This window comes from Nerophis lumbriciformis, linkage group LG30 (assembly GCF_033978685.3).
Source record: "Nerophis lumbriciformis linkage group LG30, RoL_Nlum_v2.1, whole genome shotgun sequence".
Lineage (NCBI taxonomy): Eukaryota > Metazoa > Chordata > Actinopteri > Syngnathiformes > Syngnathidae > Nerophis > Nerophis lumbriciformis.
In genome coordinates this window covers 1,661,300-1,688,164 of record NC_084577.2, presented here as the reverse complement: position 1 = coordinate 1,688,164, position 26,865 = coordinate 1,661,300, and the positions used below count along the sequence as shown (strand labels likewise).

At 38.6% G+C, this 26,865-nt stretch overlaps 1 protein-coding gene across 2 annotated transcripts in view; it reads left to right on the top strand.

The window, feature by feature from the left end:
- pik3cb (phosphatidylinositol-4,5-bisphosphate 3-kinase, catalytic subunit beta) overlaps positions 1–26,865 on the top strand; it is a 151,002-nt gene that overhangs the window by 122,368 nt on the left and 1,769 nt on the right. For both annotated transcript variants that reach the window (XM_061925373.2, XM_061925372.2), the window contains 16 exons: positions 2,608–2,697; positions 2,796–3,050; positions 3,127–3,223; positions 3,313–3,443; positions 7,618–7,668; positions 9,389–9,577; positions 14,766–14,887; positions 15,368–15,511; positions 15,646–15,745; positions 17,948–18,144; positions 18,217–18,326; positions 18,411–18,489; positions 21,221–21,388; positions 21,484–21,607; positions 21,683–21,828; positions 25,602–25,734. In XM_061925373.2, coding sequence (XP_061781357.1) covers positions 2,608–2,697; positions 2,796–3,050; positions 3,127–3,223; positions 3,313–3,443; positions 7,618–7,668; positions 9,389–9,577; positions 14,766–14,887; positions 15,368–15,511; positions 15,646–15,745; positions 17,948–18,144; positions 18,217–18,326; positions 18,411–18,489; positions 21,221–21,388; positions 21,484–21,607; positions 21,683–21,828; positions 25,602–25,734 — 2,136 coding nt within the window. The remainder of the gene's footprint in view (positions 1–2,607; positions 2,698–2,795; positions 3,051–3,126; positions 3,224–3,312; positions 3,444–7,617; positions 7,669–9,388; positions 9,578–14,765; positions 14,888–15,367; positions 15,512–15,645; positions 15,746–17,947; positions 18,145–18,216; positions 18,327–18,410; positions 18,490–21,220; positions 21,389–21,483; positions 21,608–21,682; positions 21,829–25,601; positions 25,735–26,865) is intronic.

The window sequence follows — 26,865 nt, the reverse complement described above, 5'->3', positions numbered from 1 at the left end:
CTGTTTTCAAACAAGCAGGAGACATCTACCACTTTTAATGGGCATTTTAGAAGCAGTCGCGCAGTGCATCTAACTACATTGACAGCACTTTTTTTTTTTTTTTTTAATCGCTAAAGGTGCATGGGAGGGAAGCTGCACTACCGTGCTCAAGATGCCAAAAAATTTATATTTCAAGACGTTTTAGTGGGGCTGTGAATCTTTGGGCACCCATCCATCTATCCATTTTCTACCGCTTATTCCCTTCGGGGTCGCGGGGGGCGCTGGAGCCTATCTCAGCTACAATCGGGCGGAAGGTGGGGTACACCCTGGACAAGTCGCCACCTCATCGCAGGGCCAACACAGATAGACAGACAACATTCACACTCACATTCACACACTAGGGCCAATTTAGTGTTGCCAATCAACCTATCCCCAGGTGCATGTCTTTTGGAGGTGGGAGGAAGCCGGAGTACCCGGAGGGAACCCACGCAGTCATGGGGAGGACATGCAAACTCCACACAGAAAGATCCCGAGCCCGGGATTGAACCCAAGACTACTCAGGACCTTCGTATTGATTATATTCGATTCTTGGGGGTACCGATTCGATCCAGAATCAATCCTCGATTCAAAACGATTCTCATTTCAAAATCTATGCTTTTTTTAACAACATTGAATGCCATTTCTCTGATTAACTAAATTCCTCCATAAAGTAAATAAACAGCTCTGATCAATTTCTATATTACTTAAAAGACAACTGCTACTCAAACATTTAATAAAGTCAAATACAAATACGGCAGGAAGAGAAGTATCGCACATTTCTCTTTTCTAAAGTAAATCTGTAAAGCAGATATGGGCATCTACATCAACAATATGATTTGCTTGAGTGACTGGACAGGACCGGAAAAACAAAAACAAATATCCATATAGTGTATGAGGTTTTTTTTTAATCGATTAAGAATTGTTACAAATAAGAATCGTGATTAATCTGAATTGTATTTATTGTTTTGACACCCCTAGTTTTTAGCATATAGGACATATGTTAGTAATATATATTGTGTGTGAAAAAAACAAACGTTATTAAAAATATATTAAATGTCACCAAAACGCATACATTGAAATTGTTTTAACCATTCCCTTAAGTCAGCCAGCAGCTATGAAATTGTAAAAGGATGTTGCTGAATAGACAATGTGTTTAATATTTTTTTATTTCTGACCATGACGATGTGTTTAATTTTTATTTATTTTTTTCTGACTGTCCAAATATGTTGAAACATACACTTAGGACGCATGATGCTCTGTCCATCGTGTGTCTTTGCAGCGCAAGCACTCCTCTCACAGCCGTGTGTGTAACTAGGTCAGTCTGCACGTCCTTTTCAAACGTGCTAAATAAAATGCAAAATAGTGTTGCCAAAATGGTGATGAGTGTTGATAAATCACATTGTGCATGCTGTTTAATATATTTACATTTTGGGCGTTTTGATGATCAGCATATATTTTGCATATTAATGAAGACAGACGCAAAATGGATGGAACGTTTTATTCTGCTCACTTAAGAGACGCGATTCAATTTGCACACATTTAGTATATCAGCTTTGCGTGTATTATCAAGTTTACACGTGTTTTAGGACGCGCAAAGCTTTAGTAAATCAGGACCATAGTGTGCTCAATAGATAGATGATATTAGATTATATAAATATGGCAGACGATAGAGATTATAATACTATCGTCATATCGTGATATTGCATTTTGATGACACATCCTATTCTATTTTCCTCAAATTTGCATCCTCTCTGCCGAGCTAGCGGTTAACGTCCCTCCACAGTGCGAAGTTGCTTCTAAATCATTAATCATCGCATCCATGGCGCAAAATAAATTAGAAGAGAATAGATATAGAATATATATTAAAAATACTATAATCAGTGGGGGGCAAGGAATAGCTAAAAATGCTACACGACACACCACTAAAGGATGCGTGAAGCCATGCTAACACTAAGCTATAGCCCTTCAATGTAAACAGAGGTGGGCGGATAAATACAAATATCGACAGTAATAATGCCAACCAAGTTATTTGCCTGGCTCAATTGGGGCCCTAAGCAGAATTTGAATTTGGGAAATAATCCAACCGGAAACTACGCAATGTATTACTGCATACGCCATATTAGGATTCTTTGTAACCCGTTTTGAAATGGTTAATATCGTCATTTATATGTCCTAATAATATTGTAATTGTGATATATATATATATATATATATATATATATATATATATATATATATATATATATATATATATATATAAACATATATATATATATATATATATATATATATATATAATGCATACATCACAATACATATTTTAGGCCATATTGTCCATCCTTAGTGCTAATAAATAAAAGAAAAGAGTAAACATGCGTATTATTACTGTACTTACTGTATGATGTATAAATATTGTGATGTTGTATGTTCTGTTTACAGCTGTCTCTTGTAAAGCCACATGCCTTTGTTTTTTATTACAATGAACCCCCTTCACCCACTTATACAGCCCACGACACACATGGTTTTGGTGTATCTATGCATGCGTATGAATTATTACAGCATAATGTGTTGCTGTTTCTCCCCCTGCAGCAAGCACAGACTTGTGTGTGGAGCGTATCAAGGCCATTTAAGATAGTTCTAGTGAAAGGCAGCAAGGTGAATGCAGAGGAAACTGCTAAGGTAATCTTGGATTATGTCAGTCCTTTGTGGAAAACAACATGATAGATGGTAGATATTATTTCAAAAACACATGTAGATGAAATTATTGTGGTGCTCAGGTACAGGTCAGGGCCGGGCTTTTTCACGGAACAGAGCTGCTGTGCAAACCAGCTGTAAGCAGTGAGAGCAGCGGGCGCTCGGAGCACACCTGGAAAGACAACTTGTTAGAATTTGACATCTCCGTCTGCGACCTGCCACGAATGACACGCCTCTGTTTCGCCATCTACGCTGTCATGGATAAGGTGAAGAAGCAGAAGTCCACTAAAAACGCTCATCCAAACAAGTACCAGACCATTCGCAAAGCAGGGAAAGTGGTAAGAAACCAGCTTGTTTACAAATCTTCCCACTTGACTGTTATATTGTTAACTCTTCTATTTCTCTGTGTCCTAGCACTACCCAATTGCCTGGGTAAACACCATGGTGTTTGACTACAAAGGACAACTAAAGACCGGTGATATCAGCCTTTATTGCTGGTCCTCATTTCCTGGTATTCTACCATAACCTTTTATTTTTTTAATTAAAACCGAGGTACACAAGCTTCTTAAAGTAAATATTGTATATTTGTGTATTGGACAGATGAACTTGAAGAGATGCTGAACCCCATAGGAACTATTCAAACCAACCCATACACTGAGAACGCCACAGCTCTGCACATCAACTTCTTAGAGTACTCATCTCACCCCATCATTTTCCCTCCCTTCGATAAGGTCAGACCGTAGTATTAAATATCTTTTCTAGCGACTGAATCACAGAAACATAACTTTCAGACGGAAACAGTAGTACTTCAACTTACGAGCTTAATTAGCTCTGTGACGAAGCTCTAAACTCGAAACACTTGTATCTCAAATCAACGTCTCTCATTAAATTGAATTGAAATCAAGTTAATTGGTGCTTGGCTCCTGCAAAACAGCATCATTTTGATATGTCGCGTGCCTTTTAAAAAGAGCTTTTAGATAATAAATATGTAAAAACAATGCAATAATAGAATGTACTACTAACAACTACAGTAATGTAGAACATTTACCTTGGAAAGTAAGTGGACTTCAATGGTATCTCCTTCCAGCTGCTTGTCCGTCAAACACACCATCAGCAGTTTTTCCATATTTTCATGAATAGATGTTCTCCGTTTGGATATTATTTTAACATTTTTGGCTGGCGTTAGACTCATACTGCTTCAGTGTGCTGCAGACTAGGAGTGATACGGTCAAATTGAAGTCTTTTTTAAATTCAATTTAATTCATTTCAATTCAAACAACTTTATTAAACCCTCAAAGAACAATTTATTGTGAGCAGTTTGATGTCTTGGTTCATATAGCCTACATGGCCCACAATAAATAGTCGTCAGTAAATATTTAATACAACACATATCAAACAACATGGCGCTTATAAAACCCCGTTTCCATATGAGTTGGGAAATTGTGTTAGATGTAAATATAAACGGAATACAATGATTTGCACATCATTTTCAACCCATATTCAGTTGAATATGCTACAAAGACAACATATTTGATGTTCAAACTGATAAACATTTTTTTTTTTTGCAAATAATCTTCAACTTTAGAATTTGATGCCAGCAACACGTGACAAAGAAGTTGGGAAAGGTGGCAATAAATACTGATAAAGTTGAGGAATGCTCATCAAACACTTATTTGGAACATCCCACAGGTGAACAGGCAAATTGGGAACAGGTGGGTGCCATGATTGGGTATAAAAGTAGATTCCATGAAATGCTCAGCCATTCACAAACAAGGATGGGGCGAGGGTCACCACTTTGTCAACAAATGCGTGAGAAAAACCTTTCTCAAGCAGGAATTTAGGGATTTCACCATTTACGGTCCGTAATATCATCAAAGGGTTCAGCGAATCTGGAGAAATCACTGCACGTAAGCAGCTAAGCCCGTGACCTTCGATCCCTCAGGCTGTACTGCATCAACAAGCGACATCAGTGTGTAAAGGATATCACTACATGGGCTCAGGAACACTTCAGAAACCCACCGTCAGTAACTACAGTTGGTCGCTACATCTGTAAGTGCAAGTTAAAACTCTCCTATGCAAGGCGAAAACCGTTTATCAACAACACCCAGAAACGCCTTCGGCTTCACTGGGCCTGAGCTCATCTAAGATGGACTGATACAAAGTGGAAAAGTGTTCTGTGGTCTGACGAGTCCACATTTCAAATTGTTTTTGGAAACTGTGGATGTCGTGTCCTCCGGACCAAAGAGGAAAAGAACCATCCGGATTGTTATAGGCGCAAAGTGCAAAAGCCAGCATCTGTGATGGTATGGGGGTGTATTAGTGCCCAAGACATGGGTAACTTACACAGGGACGGAATGGCGCAGTGGGAGAGTGGCCGCGCGCAACCCGAGGGTCCCTGGTTCAATCCCCACCTAGTACCAACCTCGTCATGTCCGTTGTGTCCTGAGCAAGACACTTCACCCTTGCTCCTGATGGCTGCTGGTTAGCGCCTTGCATGGCAGCTCCCTCCATCAGTGTGTGAATGTGTGTGTGAATGGGTAAATGTGGAAGTAGTGTCAAAGCGCTTTGAGGACCTTGAAGGTAGAAAAGCGCTATACAAGTACAACCCATTTATCATTTATCATTATCTGTGAAGGCGCCATTAATGCTGAAAGGTACATACAGGTTTTGGAGCAACATATGTTGCCATCCAAGCAACGTTACCATGGACGCCCCTGCTTATATCATCAAGACAATGCCAAGCCACGTGTTACATCAACGTGGCTTGGCATTATATTTACATCTAACACAATTTCCCAATTCATATGGAAACGGGGTTTGTAAATATGGAGCTTGGATAGTAATATAAAAGCCTGTGGTAGCCATCCATCCATCCATCTTCTTCCGCTTATCCGAGGTCGGGTCGCGGGGGCAGCAGCTTAAGCAGGGAAGCCCAGACTTCCCTCTCCCCAGCCACTTCGTCCAGCTCCTCCCGGGGGATCCCGAGGCGTTCCCAGGCCAGCCGGGAGAGATAGTCTTCCCAGCGTGTCCTGGGTCTTCCCCGTGGCCTCCTACCGGTCGGACGTGCCCGAAACACCTTCCTAGGGAGGCGTTCGGGTGGCATCCTGACCAGATGCCCGAACCACCTCATCTGGCTCCTCTCGATGTGGAGGAGCAGCGGCTTTACTTTGAGCTCCCCCCGGATGACAGAGCTTCTCACACTATCTCTAAGGGAGAGCTTGTGGTAGCTTCCTGTTTAAGTAGAGATTATTATCTACAAACCACAATGCTTTAAGAAATAACAAATTAAGGAAAGAATAAAAATAATCCTATGGAGAATTTAAGAGTTCAAGAGTCGATTTGATTTGATTTAGGGCAGCGATTCGTTTTAAAGATAGGAAGGGCATAACGGCGCCCTGAAGGCAACAGAGAATGAATAGCATCCACTTCTTCTTAGCACTGTCCTTCACGCTCACTTTCTTCCATCCCATGGTTGGAAAACAAAGTTATGTTGATCACTAGCTACAAGCTAATACTCGCGAGTAAAACCAGATGTTAACGTCGGACTTTATAGGCTTCACTGTGACATTTGCTACGCCGACTAATGGTGGAAATGCTTGTAACGCAATTTTGTGCTTGCAACTTAAAGCATACCAATTATCCAAGAGACAGCTCATACCTCAAAATACTTTTAATGTGGGGCACTCTTAAGTTGAGGTACCACTGTAGTCAAAGTTTTACATACACTCATTACGAATGACATGAATGAATGTAATTTACAGTAAATACTTTTTATTATGAACAATTTTTTTGTCGTTAAACTAAAGAAAAAAGTCCTTGGACACAGGAGGGCTTTAAGGCAAAAACTAGATGATTCAAATCAGAGCCAATAGTAGGAAATTATTTAAATATTTAATTGATATTATTATTACACTGCCGTCCTGTGTTTTTGTTAATATTTGGTTACTATCTTTGTCCATGCGATGTCCGATGAAAAAAAATGTAGCTGTTTGGCCACAATACCCAGCAATATGTTTGGAGGAGCAAAGGTGAGGCCTTTAATCCCAAGAACACCATTCCTACCGTCAAGCATGGTGGTGGTAGCATACTTGCCAACCCTCCCGATTCTCCCGGGAGACTCCCGAATTTTAGTGCCCCTCCCGAAAATCTCCCGGGGCAACCATTCTCCCAAATTTCTCCCGATTTCCACCCGGACAACAATATTGGGGGCGTGCCTTAAAGGCACTGCCTTTAGCGTCCTCTCTCACCTGAAAAGGAGACTATTATATATGTCTCTGTTATCCATAGGTTTATCTATAACCCATAAAGTAGGCAGGCACAGAGCTATTGCTCAGTGTGTGTGTATTCCAGCCGGCACGTTAATACACTGACAAACAACATCCGGATTCCCATCATGCATTGCTTCAAAACTACGGCAAGTAGTAATGTCCAAAAACATAAGAGAGACGAAGCAGAAGAACGAAGAAGAGACATGGCGACGACGAGAAAGAAGAAGTACGCTTGCAAGTTCCAAAATGATTGGAAAAAATAATTTCAGTTCTTCAAGGACAGCTCAGGGGAAGGGGTATGCTGCCTGCACATTTTGTAGATCAGACTTTTATGTGTGTATATGTGTAAATAAATGAACACTGAAAGTCAAGTATTTCTTTTATTTTTATATATATATATATATGTATATATATATATGTATATATATATATATATATATATATATATATATATATATATATATATATATATATATATGAATGAATATATAAATGAATTTCAGTGAATTCTAGCTATAAATATACTCCTCCCCCCTTAACCCCTCATAACAAGTCAGTGGCTCTTAGCATGGGGATCGTAGTTGTTTTATATTTGTTCAGCGTTGTTTGTAACTTTTTTAATCATTTGTGTTTACAGATCCTGGAAAAAGCTGCAGAGATTGTTGGAGCGAGTGACTGTGCACCTATGGTGAGTTCATGTACAGTAGGGGCGTGTGGCTGCTTTCATAAAGCCAAATATTAAAAATTAGGTCACACAAGCACTGATGCATTGTTAATGTGACTCTTGTCTCTGTGCGTACACACAGACACACACACGCACACACACACACACACACACCACTCTTCCCCTGACAACCTTTCTTTCTGCTCGGGTGTAACAACGAAATAGTTAAGTCTCCTTTAAAACTAGACTCCAATCTCTGCTTACACTTTTTCCTGTACTACCCCTCAACTGGGTGTGGACAGCCCATTGCATAATCTTGTGCTCAAGCATGTGGAAGGCATACCTGAACACACTTTGTCAATGCATGTGTAGTTGCCGTTATATGGATAAAACGCCAACTATGATGGAATAACTACAATTAGCATTTCTTTTTTATTTCTGGTGGTGTAATGGTACGTGCTTCTGCCTTTCATGGCAAAGGGCATGGGTTGGATTCCTGGCCAGGGTTGCATCAGGAAAGGCATGCAGCACTACGCAGAACTAAGCCAAAACCGTTCATGCGATTGACTTTCTGTGGCGTCCCCTGACAGGGAAATGCAGAAAGTAGAAAATAAAAATTAGGAGCTCAATCTCTTCTTTTGAGGAAAAATTTAACCAGGATACATTTAATTTAAGCCTCTTTATCAACCTTGTTTCTTGTGTAATTATATATTTTTTTTAAAGTAGTAGTTTTCTGATTTTGGCTTGTTTATTTTAGATGTACTGTGAAACCTTGATTAACAAACTTAATTGGTTCCTGAACAGGGTTTGTAAATAGAAAAGTTTGTATGTTGAATCAAATGTATCCTTAAGAAAAAATGTAAATAAACATGACTAATGGGTTTCAGCCTTGATAAAATTCTATATTTTAGTAAAAGTTTGTACACTTTAATCACAATGTAAAGTGCTATACATTACTGTATATCAAACAAACAAAACAAAGGGGTGATGGATCAACTTTCAAAACAACAAAAGGTAGCTGAATTATGTCCTCTTATGCACCCCCTCTGCCAAAACGTTTTCACTGGCCCTGTGGTGGACTCTTAGTTTTAAGTCACAAACTCGGAAACTTTAACAGCCAGGTTAGACTTAGACAAACTTTAATGATCCACAAGGAAAATTGTTCCACACAGTAGCTTGCTACAATGATTAGGTATAAAAAGTAAACCTTGTTACCTTGTTGGGTAATCTTCTTGGAGTGCAGCGGATGAAAGGGGGAGGTGAAGAGAGCAGTGTCGACAACACTGTGGATGCTTCCTGAATGTTTCAAACCACACATTGCTTGTCCATTGCTTTTGGTGGACTCATATTGAGCTATCAATATCAGAAACATTTTGTAAAAAGGCTAAAAAAAACCCACTTAAAAAGCACACTAAGTAGCACAGTAGCTAATAGAAGCATTGTGCTATGCTGAGTAAATGAGTATCACAGATCGATTAGACCGTCCACGTTTGATGTGCTGACAGGCACAAAATGACTGTGCTGGAGGCACTCAATTGATGGATTAAACTTTGTAATCAAACTTCATACACCAAAGCATGTTTTTATTTGGTGTCTGGTTCGTAATTTAAAACATTTGTACGATGAGGGGTTCATAAATCAAGGTTTTGTTGTAGTAAATTCAATCTAATAAAATAAAAAATAGGGCAAGTTGATACACAGTCTACCTTCTTTTTTTTTTTTTTACCTTTCATCATTTTTTCAGAGTCGTGGTGGTAAGAAGTTCAATATTGAACTTAAAGAGATCATGGAGCGGGATCCCCTCTCTCAGCTGTGTGAGAACGAGAAGGATTTGATCTGGACACTACGCTGCGACTGTCGACAAAATTTCCCTCAGTCACTGCCTAAGCTGCTACTCTCAGTAAAATGGAGCAAACACGAAGACATGGCTCAGGTTAGTAGAGAAACAAATCACATGTGTGTAAGGATTGGAAAAATTTAAGATGGGTCTCACAGGCCTAATTAGGATCAAACAAACTCTTTCGACTTTTAGCCCGTTAATTTAAAGGGGAACATTATCACAATTTCAGAATGGTTAAAACCATTAAAAATCAGTTCCCAGTGGCTTATTATATTTTTCGAAGTTTTTTTCAAAAGCTTCAAAGTGCCTGATTTTAACCATCATTATAAACACCCGTCCATTTTCCTGTGACGTCACATAGTGAAGCCAACACAAACAAACATGGCGGAAAAAACAGCAAGTTTATAGCGACATTAGCCCGGATTCAGACTCGGATTTCAGCGGCTTAAGCGATTCAACAGATTACGAATTTATTGAAACGGATGGTTGTAGTGTGGAGGCAGGTAGCGAAAACGAAATTGAAGAAGAAACTGAAGCTATTGAGCCATATCGGTTTGAACCGTATGCAAGCGAAACTGACGAAAACGACACGACAGCCAGCGATACGGGAGAAAGCGAGGACGAATTCGGCGATTGCCTTCTAACCAACGATTGGTATGTTTGTTTGGCATTAAAGGAAACGACTATGAACTAGGTTTACAGCATATGAAATACATTTGGCAACAACATGCACTTTGAGAGTGCAGACAGCCCAATTTTCATCAATTAATATATTCTGTAGACATACCCTCATCCGCGCTCTTTTCCTGAAAGCTGATCTGTCCAGTTTTGGAGTTGATGTCAGCAGGCCAGGGAAGCTAGGGTCGATAGGGGGTTTAGCTCGCTCGTCTGCGGGAACAAACTGCCGCCATTGCTTGCAGTGCTACCGAGGTCCTTTGTCCCTGAATTGCTCACACACTCCGGCAGATTCAATGGGGGTCTGGCGGCAGATTTCTTTGACTTTATCGTTGGAAATGCATCTGCTTTGATTGTCGCAGGATATCCACACATTCTTGCCATCTCTGTCGTAGCATAGCTCTCGTCGGTAAAGTGTGCGGAACAAACGTCCAATTTCTTGCCACTTTTGCACTTTTGTTACACCCTCCGACAACACACCGACGAGGCATGATGTCTCCAAGGTACGGAAAACAGTCGAAAAAACGGAAAATAACAGAGCTGATTTGACTCGGTGTTTGAGAAAGTGGCGGATTGTTTCCCGATGTGACGTCACGTTGTGACGTCATCGCTCCGAGAGCGAATATTAGAAAGGCGTTTAATTCGCCAAAATTCACCCATTTAGAGTTCGGAAATCGGTGAAAAAAATATATGGTCTTTTTTTCTGCAACATCAAGGTATATATTGACGCTTACATAGGTCTGGTGATAATGTTCCCCTTTAAGTAGGGATGGGTACTTGAACCGATAAGGTACCAATTCCCATCGGTTCAAATGTACTCAATGGTACTACTTTTTGTGTGTGTTAATAAACAATAATTGTTTTTGATAATAAAATATCATTTTTATTGCAACATTATAAGTAAGCTGAATATGATAACTGCAGTCCAGTTGTTATATCTTGTTTTATTTTCACATTTCTGAGTCTCATTTGCAGGTATGACTATTAAGTTGCAATTACAGTTGCAAGTTCAAGATGTTAGATGGCAGGACTGTACAGTTTATGGTGTGTTCAGTTTTTGCTGTCTGTTGCGCCCTAAAGAGTGTTAATACTGTAAGTATTGTACTTATTACACACCAGCTGTATATAGTAAAGTGCATCTCAGTTGTAGTTTTCATTACCAAATTTGAAGGTGTTGAAAGTATCATGTAAAATTGTTAATGCTAATCAGTAGCATGGTAATAGCAAAGCCTTTATATTAGCATCAAGCTGGCCATTTTTGGGAATGTGGCATCTTACTTATCTTACTTTGGAGTGTCTTTTGAGTCAATTTCTTTGTTGGCACTGACAATTGCAACATGACCGAGAGGTAGTTTGGCTAAGTCCGCTCCCAGTGCTGCTGAAGTGATCGCCGAAGTGCGAAGACCCGGCGTGAGGTCAAGCGCAACCTAAGTACTGAAACATGGCACCATTGGATTTTACGTGAATCGGTACCAAAAAAGTACCAGATTCGGTACCCATCCTCAAATGTAAGCAGTATGTTGGGGCACCCATCCAACACATCCAGACCTGATGAGATACTGAGCACTGAGCACAAATACATATGAAGGGGTTCATAAATCCATGTTCCACTGTAAAGTATTAAATTAAAATACTTTAAACCTTCTATCTATTATAAAGGAAAACTAGGATTTTTTTCTGTAGATTTTCAGGCAAGTAAATAATAGTAAAAGTAATAAAGTTCAGTACATTGAAATCTCAAAGTTAAAGATCCTTCATGCATTGTAACACTTGCATTCACCTGTACCGCTGTGGATGAATTTAGATTAATCAGAATTAACCGTAATAGTAGTTGTATAATGTGAAGCAGAAGGAAAACTCATGACAGTTAGCAATATATGTGTTAACATAAAGGAAATATATGGTTTCCAGCAAAATGAAACATGCTAATCACTCCATATTTAAGCACCGCATTTTATTTGACCTAATTGTATAAATCCCACACATATCCTTATTAATGTGGATATTTCTTACTCATCGTTTTGCAATCCATTTGGACTTAAAGAGAAAATGCACATTTTGGGGGATTTTTGCCTTATGCAGTGTGCAACAAAACATACTGTATGCCTTTCACTTTTTTATGCATTCTAAAACATAAATAAACTCTAATAATAATATAATGAAAACAAAAAAATCAAGAGGTGGCTAACAATGTAGCTAATGGTAATTACTGTATGCCTTTCACTTTTTTATATATTCTAAAACATAAGTAAACTCTAATAATAATATAATGATAACAAAAAAAATCAAGAGGTGGCTAACAATGTAGCTAATGGTAATTATCTATTTCGCATATGAAGCCCTCTAAAAAACATCTAAAAAGCACCAACAATACCCCATTTACATGCCATGACATGTGTAATAACCATGTAATAGCGACATAGTTATCATAAGAGCCAACTACTTTTAGTAATTGATCACTGAGGTAACGTAGCTACTGCAGCTATTAACATACTGAGCCAGTGAGATTCTGCATCACCTATGAGTTGGTAAAAGTTTGTGCTCGCTTATAAAACACGGCTTGCATATTTGTATGGTAGAAGGCTGTGTCCATGTTCTTAGCACGAGTGCTAAATGATGTTTAGTGTTTGGCTAGAGCTGCATCTGTAAAAGGTTCTGTATGATCATTTCACCCAAGGTAATCGTAGTTAACTCTCACTCTGCCATGATTATTAGTAGTTATTGTTGTTGATGGAAATAGCAAACGTTGCTATGCGCTGTGTGAAATCAGTGCACCGCCAAAAAGTTCCGGCAACAATACGGTATATATTTCATGTTATCATGAATGTGCCTGTTACTACAGTACATGCAGTACATACTTATATAATGTAATTAAAACATTGATGGAAGTTTTTGGATGTTTTTAGAGGGCTTTGATGGCGGAGTAGATCGAATCCCCATTATCTGCATTGTTAGGTGACTCTTGCTGGTGTTTATTTACGATTTAGACTGCATAAAAGAGAAAGCCATCTGTGTTCTTGTCTAATTAAATAAATAAAAAGTGCATTTCCCCTTTAATCAATCAATCAATCAATCAATGTTTATTTATATAGCCCTAAATCACAAAAGTCTCAAAGGGCTGTACAAGCCACAACGACATCCTCGGTACAGAGCCCACATAAGGGACGTCGATGTGAATGACTATGAGAAACCGCATATGTGGGTAACCCCCCCTCTCTAGGGGAGACAGAAAGCAATGGATGTCGAGTGACATAATATTGTGAAAGAACAGTCCTTAGTGGATCTAACAAAGTAGTGAGAGTCCAGTCCATAGTGGGGCCAGCAGGAGACCATCCCGAGCGGAGACGGGTCAGCAACGCAGAGATGTCCCCAACCGATGCACAGGCGAGCGGTCCACCCCGGGTCCCAACTCTGGACAGCCAGCACTTAATCCATGGTCACCGGAACCGGAATAACCCGGCGAGGAGGCAGAGGAGAAAAGAAAAGAAACGGCAGATCAACTGGTCTAAAAAGAGGGGTCTATTTAAAGGCTAGAGTATACAAAGCACTTAACAGAAAAGTATTAATGGAATATTTTTCTGCAATAGGGCCCTGACGTTCCATGCGGGTTGTTTGGCACATGTACTTGCAGAAAAATCTTCGATTAATACTTTTCTGTTAAGTGCTTTGGTGAAACCAAAACCTTTCTGTAGAATGTGTGTAACATTCCTGGATCCACCCCCTTCACAATGCCCAGAAATAGAACCAAAGCCCGCAGATTGAGAGTCAAGAGCGCGACGTTGTGACATTGTCTGACCTGTGATGTCAGCGAAAATCTCCATTTTTGGTGAAGTTTTTCCCGATCAGCGTTGCGTCAGTCCACCTTTGTAATCCGACACTGCAGTCAATAATCTATCCTCTTGTTTTAGGGTAGACTGGCTCGTACATGCATATGCACCCTCCGCCATTGCCATTTATAATACAAAGTAGCGTATACTGGTAGTTTAAACTTATACGTATTTGTCAGTAGACTATATGGAAGCACTAAAAACTACAATATGGCTGGCGGGGAGAAGACTGTCGAAGTGCAGGCACATAAATAACACAGCCCGCCTAACCTGTACCGAGGATGTCGTTGTGGCTTGTGCAGCCCTTTGAGTCACTTGTGATTTAGGGCTATATAAATAAACATTGATTGATTGATTGATTGATAACCGCACATCTTGAAGAGACGGTCAGAAAGCGGCTTGAAGATGGTCTGTAAAATAATCTATGCAACATTTTGACCAAAGAACCACCATTACATGTTACGTAGACCACATAAAAGTGTTTACATGTAGTAAAAAATCATAATATGACCCTTCTAATGTGTCAGGGAGTGAGTTTTACCACACAGCCACCCGAGCTGGCATCCGTTACATGTGTTGTGTATGTATTTTTTTTACACCAACCTCCTAGATCAAAATTGTCCATCTTGGAATCGATGGATTGTGATTCACTGCATGAATAAATCACATTATTTTAATCAACTTATTCATGCAAATTAATCTGGATGAGTGTTTCAAATTTGACAGCCCCACATTAAACCACTTAATTAGAAAATTGTTTGTGTGTCTGTGCTACTCAGCTGCAGGCGCTGCTTCAGATATGGCCCAAATTGAGTCCAAGAGATGCACTGGAGCTTCTGGATTTTAACTATCCTGATCAATACGTCAGAGAGTATGCTGTGCGCTGCCTGTACGATATGAGGTAAACATACATAATGTCCCAAGTTTCCCAACACACACTTTTAGATGCAGTAGGGGTTGGCGATACTGCAAATTTTAAGTACATACAGGGCCAGTATTGCCGACACCAATACATAACACTTGACATTTTTCTCTATTTGCATTTAATTTCTTGGGCATAATAATCACACTGAAGATTTTAGGCGGGCAAAAACATATTTTTCATCAACACAATGACAAATAAGACAGATATAGTCCCTGTTATTACTTACAATATCAAGAACACAAACAACAGACATAATTGTGAAAATAAACGGGAAAGAACTGAAAAATATCTATCTCATTAAGCTGGAATGAATTTGAAATTGTTGATTTTTGGCTACATCTGCCTATTCACGATACTGTGCTTTTATCTTACTCTCCCTTCCAATCTAAGAATTTCTGTGACGATTAATAATTTCTAATTTTGACTTTTATTTTATTTCTTCCTGCTCTTCCTAAGTAATGAGGAGCTGTCGCAGTACTTGCTACAGTTGGTGCAGGTGTTGCGTTATGAGCCCTACTATGACTGCGCCCTTACCCACTTCCTGCTGGAGCGAGCCCAGGGGAACCGTAAGATAGGGCACTTCCTCTTCTGGCATTTAAGGTGTGTTTTTTGTTTGTTTACATACAAAAGTGCTAGTAGTTGTTTTGTAACAGTTATTTTTTACATTTACTGCAAAGGAGGTACATCGAAAGGTGGATGACAGTAATGTTTTGTGTCTCTGCTGCCCCCTGCAGGTCAGAAATTCACATGCCGGCTGTTTCAGTCCAGTTTTCCCTCATCCTAGAAGCCTATTGTCGAGGCAGCATACCTCATATTGAGGTTCTAAAAAAACAGGTATGTTGTTTTTTATACATTCAAACTCACTCAAATCCATTTTCGACCCATTCATAATGTTCAAATATGATTGACTGCATGCTGCACAGTGGTTAGAATGTTAGCACATTCAGGAGATCGAGGATTCAAATCTCTGTTTGGGCATCTCTGTGTGAATTTTGCATTTCTTCCCGTGGTGCATGGGTGCATGCAAAATATGCATGGCAGGCTAAAGCTGCCGTATGTCACTGGCTCAAAATTGCATTATTTTAAATAGAGATGTCCGATAATGGCTTTTTTGCCAATATCCGATATTCCGATATTGTCCAACACTTAATTACCGATTCCGATATCAATCGATACCGATATATACAGTCGTTGAATTAACACACATTATTATGCCTAATTTTGTTGTGATGCCCCGCTGGATGCATTAAACAATGTAACAAAGTTTTCCAATATAAATCAACTCAAGTTATGGAAAAAAATGCCAACATGGCACTGCCATATTTATTATTGAAGTCACAAAGTGCATTATTTTTTTTAACATGCCTCAAAACAGCAGCTTGGAATTTGGGACATGCTCTCCCTGAGAGAGCATGAGGAGGTTGAGGTGGGTGGGGTTGGGGGTGGGGCAGGGTTTAGGGTAGGGGGTATCGGGGGGTGTATATTGTAGCGTCCTGGAAGAGTTAGTGCTGCAAGGGGTTCTGGGTATTTGTTCTGTTGCGTTTATGTTGTGTTACAGTGCGGATGTTCTCCCGAAAGGTGTTTGTCATTCTTGTTTGCTGTGGGTTCACAGTGTGGCGCATATTTGTAACAGTGTTAAAGTTGTTTATACGCCCACCCTCAGTGTGACCTGTATGGCTGTTGACCAAGTATGAATGGCATTCACTTGTGTGTGTGAAAGCCGTAGGTATTATGTGATTGGGCCGGCACGTAAAGGTAGTACCTTTAAGGTTTATTGGCGCTCTGTACTTCGCCCTACGTCCGTGTACCACTACGTACAGCGGCGTTTTAAAAAGTCATACATTTTACTTTTGATACCGATAATTTCCGATATTACATTTTAAAGCATTTATCGGCCGATAATTTTGGCAGCCCGATATTATCGGACATCTCTAATTTTAAACCAAAAAAATCTAAGAACACCGCTGGATAGCAAATGTTAGCATTAGTGGTTTTGTGTGTGTATTTTGTAGTGCCGTTTTTTGGCGAGCTAAGTCATTCGTGTGCGCGGGGAAAGACGCAGTACGCCAGCGGAAATGGATACGTCATCACAACTCTGGTTTTGGTTAGCAAAGTCTTTTTTTCAGCGGGCAAATTTTTCACTAGTCAATAGTGTGCAAATAATTGGCTGTATGTAATATATAAACATATATATATTTTTATTTTGTACAAATAGCGATTGTTGAAAGTAAATAGAATATCCTGCAAAATGTTGCAAAATTGACGCTGTTGCGTATTTGCTTACATGTTACGTACATCGTGTAAGTTGTTTATGTAAGTGAGCTGAAAAATGAAGCTAACTTAGATCCACGCTGATGTCCCGTGCCTCCTCTTCTTAACAGCCATAAAAATATTAGAACCTTCCCAAATATATTACACTGTATATTCATTCATACATAATACTTGTATTTACTTTATTTATATTCACGTGAAAAAAAAATCTAATTTTTTAGGTGTGGCGACCCTATCTATGGTGGCAATTTTTACTTTATTTTGTAGTAGTAGTAGCAACTTCCTTGTTCATTTACAGAATCCGGTCAACTTCCTTTGTTTTCACTTTATCGAACTGCACATGCAAGTGACGTTGAGGCCACAGTGGCCTGTGCGTGTTTATTCCAGAGTCTGACAAAGATCTCATTTTCCTTGTATTGTAAACAGTCAGCTGGAAAAAATAAGTTTTCGAAAAAATCAGATTTTGGCCACTTTGGCCTGCAGTGTAAATGTAGTCTATAATGTAGTTTCTGGCGTTGGGTCCCTCTGACTCCCCCTACTTCCTCGTCAGACCGTGTCATGTGTTGGCCAATTCCTGTTTTGAAGAGTGTGCACATACACGTTCTCATATTAATGTGTGTTTGAGGAAATCATGCATGTGGTTCTGATTTGGTAGTACAGACGCCGCATTAGGAATTTGTGACTAATCTGCTGAATGGCAAAGCTTTAAATCAACACAAAACCTCATTTAAGCCATTGAATCCTAAAAATGTGCTTTCCAACTAGGTGGAAGCCCTAAGTAAGCTAAAGTCAGTCAATGAGCTCATAAAACTTGGAACAATGAAGAATGCTCGGGGTAAGACCAAGGAAGCCATGTTGACCAAGGAGGCCATGATGACTTGCCTGAGGCAGAGCGGCTACTCGGAGACTCTCTCTGACCTGCACTCTCCTTTAGACCCCAGTGTCCTGCTGTCTGGCATGAAGTGAGAGAACAATCCTACTAATCTCGGAAGGTGTGAAATCATCTTTTAAATTCCTCTGTCTTTATTTGTCAGTGTGGAGAAGTGTCGCTACATGGACTCAAAGATGAAACCGCTCTGGATTGTTTACAACAACAAGCTGCTGGCAGGAGACACCCTGGGAATCATCTTCAAGAACGGTGATGGTAGGAAAAGTCAGGATATGGTTTTGAGGACAGGAGAGTCTTAAAGTTAAATGTTTTCTTTTAAGTGCTTTTTCTCTTTCCTAGACCTAAGACAAGACATGTTGACACTGCAGATTTTAAAGTTAATGGATCTGCTGTGGAAGGAGGCTAATCTGGATCTAAGGTGTGTGTGCGTGTGCGTGTGAGTGCGTGCGTGCGCCAATAAACACACAAGGTTGTTTTTTAAACATGGTAGGCTATAGGCTACAAAAAGCTAGCAGCTACACAACAGCTAAGCACACAATAGCCAACAAGCTAGACATACATAACAAGTGTCCTTAATTGAACACGGCATTCATCAATATAAAGAAGTATAGAATAATTATAGTTGCCTATTACTTAAACACAGTCTTCAAAGCAAAAGCATAATAGAAAGTATCCAGTAACAAATGTTTCCGCATCATTCAACTTACTGCATCATTTCATGAATAATTGTGACGACTCATTAAATCGATGTCTACTCTATTTCAAAAGCATAAATCTGTCACAATGCATACCTACCATTGCTTTATGAATACTTTCACTTAATCAAGCACTTTCTAACATTCCACACTACAAAATATTAAAAGTATGTACTATGATTCGTGCTGATGTATCATATAAATATTGGTATTAGCCAATACTCAAGTCTCCAATATCGGCATCGTATCAGAAGTGACGCCCCTGCTATATAATTACACTAAACTAGGTTGACAGCAAACTACTCTCAAGCCATTCCATCGTATCGGTGCCGTTTGTATGCCGGGGAAACAAAATACACAATAAAATAGAATATCCTGCAAAATGTAAATGTACTTAATTTCAGGCGTTCAGTTCAAACAAAAAGACCAATCGAAAGCTCGGGAAGTTTGTGTAGTTCCTTTGCTGATTCAAATTACAATATTGAACTTTATGCCTTATGGTTTAAATTTTCTAAGACCCTTAAATTTAGGGGCAGCACAGTGGCAGAGGGGTTAGTGCATCTGCCTCACAATACAAAGGTCCTGAGTAGTCTTAGGTTCAATCCCGGGCTCGGGATCTTTCTGTGTGGAGTTTGCATGTCCTCCCCGTGACTGCGTGGGTTCCCTCCGGGTACTCCGGCTTCCTCCCACCTCCAAAGACATGCACCTGGGGATAAGTTGATTGGCAACACTAAAAATTGGCCCTAGTGTGTGGATGTGAGTGTGAATGTTGTCTGTCTATCTGAGTTGGCCCTGCGATGAGGTGGCGACTTGTCCAGGGTGTACCCAGCCTTCCGCCCGATTGTAGCTGAGATAGGCTCCAGCACCCCCCGCGACCCCAAAGGGAATAAGCGGTAGAAAATGGATGGATGGATGGACTTAAATTTAGATTTTTACAAGCTCTTAGTTGGGTTGTACCATTCAGGGTTTTGTGCGGCCGATTATGATACCTATCAGAGATAGACCAATACCAATACCAATCATATGTATCAACTCTATGTTTTCAATACCGATCATATGTATCAACCATAACTTTTTTAATTCATTTATGGTGCGGGCTTTTGGCAGTTACAATATCAACACAATATTTTAATGAGTTCCTTGTTCTTTTTTATACAATTATTTCATCAAAACAAACACAAAAGTACACAATAAGTAACCAAAAGCTTTCTACTATCTTTTGAAATCCTTTGGTTTTTGCCTTCAAATATTGTATTATTAATCTTATTTATTATATTTTGTTTATACAATTTAACAATGACTAAATCATCTCGTATTTGGTGATATGGCTACCCTTAGTACCGACTTGAGCAGTTTATGGATCTGCCCTCCTCTTACATGTCGTGTACTGACTATGACATGCAGTTTGTGCATACCTGGACATAAGAAATAATCATAGCAAAGGTGGATTTGACAAACTGTACCTGTAGATTTGTTCTGACAAAAGCCAGTATCTTCAACAATTGTAAAGGGCTGGTGATGGTGATGATGATGATGTCAGAGATCGCTTCAGCACTCGGGTTGTCTCTGGCAAACTTTTTGCATTTTTCAAATGCTGAGGCCAACGGAACAAGCCCCAGGGCCTCTCTTTGCGGCTGGCTTTTGAGGCAGCTTCTTGAGCAGCAGGCGTCTTCCTCGACTTTCAAAACAGTGTCGTGGCGATGCTGGCGTTTCAGTTGTCTGATTAAGTTTGATGTGTTGACACTTGATGCTTTTCCCTTCCTCGCAGCAGTGTGTGCAGAACATTTGGTACAAATGTCATGGAAAATGTATTTCTTTGACCACACGATCGACGCCATGTTTGTTTACAATAGCCTAACAGCAAAGCATGTTGGAGAAAGGAGCGCTTAATTTGTTCACCCTAACCCACCTACAGCACAGTATGGGTAATCTTGTCTCATTTGGAGCATTTTTTTAATTGGATATCAGAGGTATTTTTTTCATCTGCGTGACGTCAGAATATCGGTGCAATATTTTAAATCTTGTTTTTCAGCCATAAAAGCTTTTCTCTTGAATAAAAGGGAAAAAAATATTGCACAGATGCAAAGTTCACTAAAAAAAAGAGTGCACTAATCAAAATCACAATTCATTTATTCTGATTCAAAATCAAGTTATAATTTAAAAAAAAAAATGATTTAAAAGAATTAATGAATAAAAAAACATGGAAACATTTTTTTTTTTTTTAACAAATTTCTAAAAGACATTTGTAGGCAATATCAGTGCAACCAGAAGCAGGTTGTCTAACCATATAACCTGTTTTGAAAAAGTTTCATTATAATTAAAATACTAAATAATATATTGCGAGAATCGATTCTGAATCGAATTGTTACCTGGGAAGCAAAATCAAATCAAATTGTCAGGTGCCAAACATGTAATAACCTTAAACGTTTGCTTCTTTCTCCCCATGCCATCCAGGGTTGTACCGTACGGTTGCCTAGCGACAGGAGATCGAGCAGGGCTGATTGAGGTTGTCTCATCATCTGATACAATCGCTAACATCCAGCTGACCAGCAGCAACGTGGCCGCCACTGCAGCCTTCAACAAGGACGCTTTGCTCAACTGGCTCAAGGAACGCAACACTGGGTATGACCGTGCCATTTCAGCCATGCCTTGACCGAGTGCGCTAACTACGACTTGGTTAACAGCGGGAAAACTAAATGAATTATGTTTATTAACAGTGATGCTCTTGATCGGGCCATTGAGGAGTTCACTCTGTCATGTGCAGGCTACTGTGTAGCCACATACGTGCTGGGCATTGGAGACCGCCACAGTGACAACATCATGGTCCGTAGCACCGGACAGGTGGGGAAAGTGATGTTTTTTCTTTTACATCAATTGTATTACAAATGGTGTATTTATTCCTGGTGCCTCTCTCAGCTTTTCCACATAGACTTTGGCCACATACTGGGAAACTTCAAGTCAAAGTTTGGCATCAAGAGGGAGCGTGTACCATTTATCCTCACGCACGACTTTATCCACGTTATACAACAGGGCAAGACTGGTTACACTGAAAAGTTTGGCAGGTCAGTATCCCTTTATTTGTCCTATCAGATCATCATGGATCTGTCCAGTGTTTACCATACAGTAGTACCTCAACTTACAACCTTAATTGCTTCTGTGACTAGGCTCTTAACTCAAAGCAATGTCTACCATTGAAATGAATCCAAATCAATTTAATTAAAATGTATCAAAATGTATTAATTAATTGGTGCTTGGCCCCCAAACAGCACAATTTTAACACGTAGCATGTCTTTTAAAAAGAAAAACAAACACAATACAATACAATGTACAACAACTACAGTAGTTTTTTTGAACTAATATAATAATGTACAGCATTTACCTTGGAGAGTGAACTTCTAAGGTATCCTCTTCAAATTGCTATTCTGTCAAACACACAATCAGCAGCTTTTCAACATTTTGAGGGTAATTAGATATTATTTTAACGTTCTTGCTCATCAGACGAGCAGTGATACGCTTAGATTGTTTCGCCAAGTTGTCCCGAACGGCCGAATAGCGTTACAAATAATAATAGCGTGCTTAGTCAGAAGTTGCACAGTCCAACTTCACCAACTTATTTTGCCCTGGTTTCTGAATGATTAGTTCCAGTGTGGAAAAATATGTCGATGTTGTGGTTCAGTGGTTGTCGTCTATCATCACCCTTCACAAGAAGGAAATAGTGTCTAGTCGCCGACAGCTGCAGTTGCTCCTTCTGCAGACACTGTCCCTTAGTGTTTTGGAAGAGAATGTCTGCTCTCACTCGGATGCCGACTGATGGAATGTTTATATCTTCCCGTTTAGATTAAGAATTATTCCTAATCCTCACGCAGGTAAAAAGAAAAAAAATGGCCGCAAACAAGCGTTTTTTTTCATGTCTTAGACCCATCTCTGGGTCTAAGTTTGAGTTTGAGTTTATTTGGAACATGCAAGTATACAACATGATACATCACAATCTCCAGTTTCTCTTTTCAACATGTTCGAAAAGGAGTAGGAAGAAGCGCAGCTTATTTAATCCTACCCCTTTTCTTTTACATGACAGTTGCTAAAATTTTTGTTCACTTCCTGTTCTCAATTTATTCACAATATACTCCATAAGTAATCACAATAAAATAAGTAAATAAATAATAATTGGTGAAGTAAGTTACATTTCATATGTTGAGATAAGTAAGATTATTTTGTGAGTGAAAGAATGAAAGAATGGATGAGTTAAATAAATACAGAATATTTATCATGGTTCTTCTTCATTGTACTTTGTAAACACTTTAAGTTTGAAGAGTTTCTTGAAGTGGATCATATTAGTACATTGTTTGATTGCTTTGCTTAATCCATTCCATCATTTAATTCCACATACAGATATACTGAAGGTCTTAAGTGTTGTACGTGCATACAAATGTTTTAAATTACATTTCTCTCTAAGATTATATTTCTCCTCTTTTTTTGAGAAGAATTGTTGTATATTCTTGGGTAGCAGGTTATAGTTTGCTTTGTGTATAATTTTAGCTGTTTGCAAATTCACTATGTCGCAGAATTTCAGAATCTTTGATTCAATAAATAAAGGATTTGTGTGTTCTCTATATCCAACATGATGTATTATTATAACTGATCTTTTTTGTAACACCGTTAATGAATGAGGTGTACTTTTGTAATTATTTCCCCATATTTCTGCACAATAACTCAGATATGGTAACACTAGTGAGCAGTAGAGAATATGAAGTGATTTTTTGTCTAGAACATGTTTTGCTTTATTCATTATTGACGTGTTTCTTGCTACTTTATGTTGTATATTTTTTACGTGAGATTTCCAGTTCAATTTATCATCAATCATTATACCTAGAAATTTGGTTTCATTTACTCTTTCAATTTCTATTCCGTCTATTTGTATTTGTGTTTGACTTTCTCTTCTACTGTTACCAAATAGCATTATTTTAGTTTTACTGAGATTCAACGATAGTCTGTTTTTGTCAAACCATCTTTTTAATTTGTTCATTTCTTCTGTTATTATTTGTAGTATCTTCTGTGTGTTCTCTCCTGAACAAAACGCTGTTGTATCATCCGCAAATAATACTAACTTTAAATCTTTTGTAACTTTACAAATGTCATTTATATATGGATTGAATAATTTAGGTCCTAGTATTGATCCCTGAGGTACACCACAGGATATATTTAGCGTTGTAGAGGTGTGTTCGCCTACCTTCACGTATTGTTTCCTATTCATTAGATAACTTCTTATCCAGTTTAAGACTAACCCTCTGATGCCATATCGTTCTAGTTTTTTGATTAAAATATTGTGATTAATTGTGTCAAATGCTTTAGTTAGATCCATAAAAACTGCTGCTGCACATTTTTTATTATCTATAGCATTGGTAATTTCTTCTGTAATTTCAATTAAAGCCATCGAAGTTGAAACATTAGCTCTGTATCCATATTGATTTTCTTTGAGTATTCTATTTTTATTTATGAAACTCTCTAATCTGTTATTGAACAGTTTTTCAATGATTTTAGAAAATTGTGGAAGTAAGGAAACAGGTCTATAGTTTGTAAATTGATGTTTGTCGCCAGTCTTGTAAATTGGTGCAACTTTAGCTATTTTCATTTTGTTTGGAAATGTACCTGTTTGAAATGATAGGTTACTAATATACATTAATGGTCCTGAGATCTCTTCAATAACCTTTTTTATCGTTTCCATATCAATTTCATTACAATCAGTTGAAGTCTTGAAGTTAGACATAAAAAATGACCAACTTCTCGGTTTATGGCAACAACCTTCTATTACACAGGTGATAGGCATGATTTATACTCTCGAATTACCTTTTTGCAACTCAGAGGCGATTCAGCAGTTTACCGGCTCAATATGTCAATATTGCAGCTAGTTAACTCTCTGTGAATAATGCGCCGCTAATAATAAAAAATCTGCCTTGTAATAACAATATCGCTAATACTTGTTTGATTATCAGGTCACAAGATGAAAAAGGAGTATTGTTGGCAGTTTTTAATTTTTTTAAAATGTTTTATGAGCGCAATAGAGTACTCCCCTTAGCTGCATTGTTAGCCACCTCGTATTTGTTGTATATTCCAAGTTAGAATGCATTAAAAAAAATAAAAACGTGTGTTCTTGTCTTACATAGGGATTGTGAATGATAGGCAACACTTTAAATAAGTGCAGTTCTCCTTTAATAAGATATATATTTAATGTTTATTCAGTCAATAAAGTATATTGTGTGTGTGTGTTGTATATTTATTGTAAATAAAACTTGGCTAAAAAAATTTCAGTGTGTGTAGAAATACGTTTTCAACAATAATACTAGAGAAAATATACAAAAATACATTCAAACTTGTGCACCCAGTCCTTGATTCTCCAAGGCATTTGAGGAATATTTAACATTGTATAATCATTCCACCATAGAAAATTATGGTCAAAATGATTAAATATCCAGAATCAATATTGCATACATTTCTATGATTGAATAAACTTTTGACTGGAACTTTCAAGTTTCAACTTTCTGTTGCTGTTTGTACTATGTGCATCCACCAGCAGATGGCAGGATAAACTGTGGTTATTCATTTTAATGTACATGATTGTAATTGAGATCGTATTTTGATTGCAGCATCAAAATAGGATATTACATGTGTAATAACTAAATCAAATATATCATTTTTTACTATTGACATTCGTAGAGGGGGTCTGCCCTAATATATGTATCAGTCATAGTTTTTACATAACCAGCATTTTGAGCACCCTACTGTACACCATCATATTAACAGCAACATATGTGTAAACTCTCTTTTAATTTCTTGGCAGTTTCCGTCAGTACTGCGAGGAGGCCTATCTTATCTTGAGGAAGAACGGTAACCTCTTCATCACGCTGTTCGCCCTCATGCTAACTGCTGGCCTGCCTGAGCTCACCTCAGTCAAAGACATCCAGTACCTGAAGGTACAACACATGTATTGGTCGCCATTCAATCAGAGAGCAGCGTTACGCTACAAATCACTCTAAATAAGATGCATTACATTGTGCATTTCAGTACATTATGATGCAATGCAAATAATACCGTATTTGCTGGACTGTAGAGCGCACTGGTATATAATCTGCACCCTTTACATTTTAGGAAAAAAAAAGGTTTTTTATATATTAGCCACACTGGACTTTAAGCTGCAGATATTTATGTTGTGAAATTAGTTATTTACACAAAAAAACATTTATATTGTTTATTTACATATCGTAATTGTTTCCAAACGGTGATTGTCACACGGCAGTAAAATACCAAATACCAATTTTTTTCAGGCTACAGAGCGTACCGGTATATAAGCCGCACCCACTAAATTTTAGAAAAAAACATATTTTTATATATATTACAGCCGCAAATATATACGCTGTGAAATGAGTTATTTACACAGAAAGATTTTGTAAATATTCATACACATATCTTGTTTCCAAACGGATATATATATATATATATATGTATATGTCTTAATAAGGTTATCCAAAAAATAGTGCTCGATACCGTAGTAGAGCGCAATATATGTATGTGTGGGGAAAAAATCACAAGACTATTTCATCTCTACAGGCCTGTTTCATGAGGGGGTTCCCTCAATCATCAGGAGATTTTAATGGGAGCATTCACATACCATGGTTTATATAGGGCACAGAGTGGGTGGGTACAGGCTGGCGTAGGGGCGTGGTGATTGGCTCATGTGTTGCCTAGGAGGTGTTTCCGTCTGTGGCGGCATGCTGTTACAATTTCGCTGCGCTTGTTGAGGGATGACAGGTCTGGACGGTAAATAATAAACAGTTTCTCTTTCAAGCATAGGTTGCATCTTTTATTACCACTATTGTAAGGTGTGCTGGATGCAAGAATTTGCCATGTTATTGAATATTCAACATTATTGTCTTTGAGGTCCCAAATGTGTTTGCTGAGTTCTGTGGTATTCCGCAGGTTTTGGTTCCTGAAAGAAGCCTTGTGATCGTTCCATCTGGTTTTGAACTCTCCCTCGAACATATATGAACAATATACGACAAATTATCTCAAACCACAACAAAACAATTGCAAATGAGCCGTGGCCC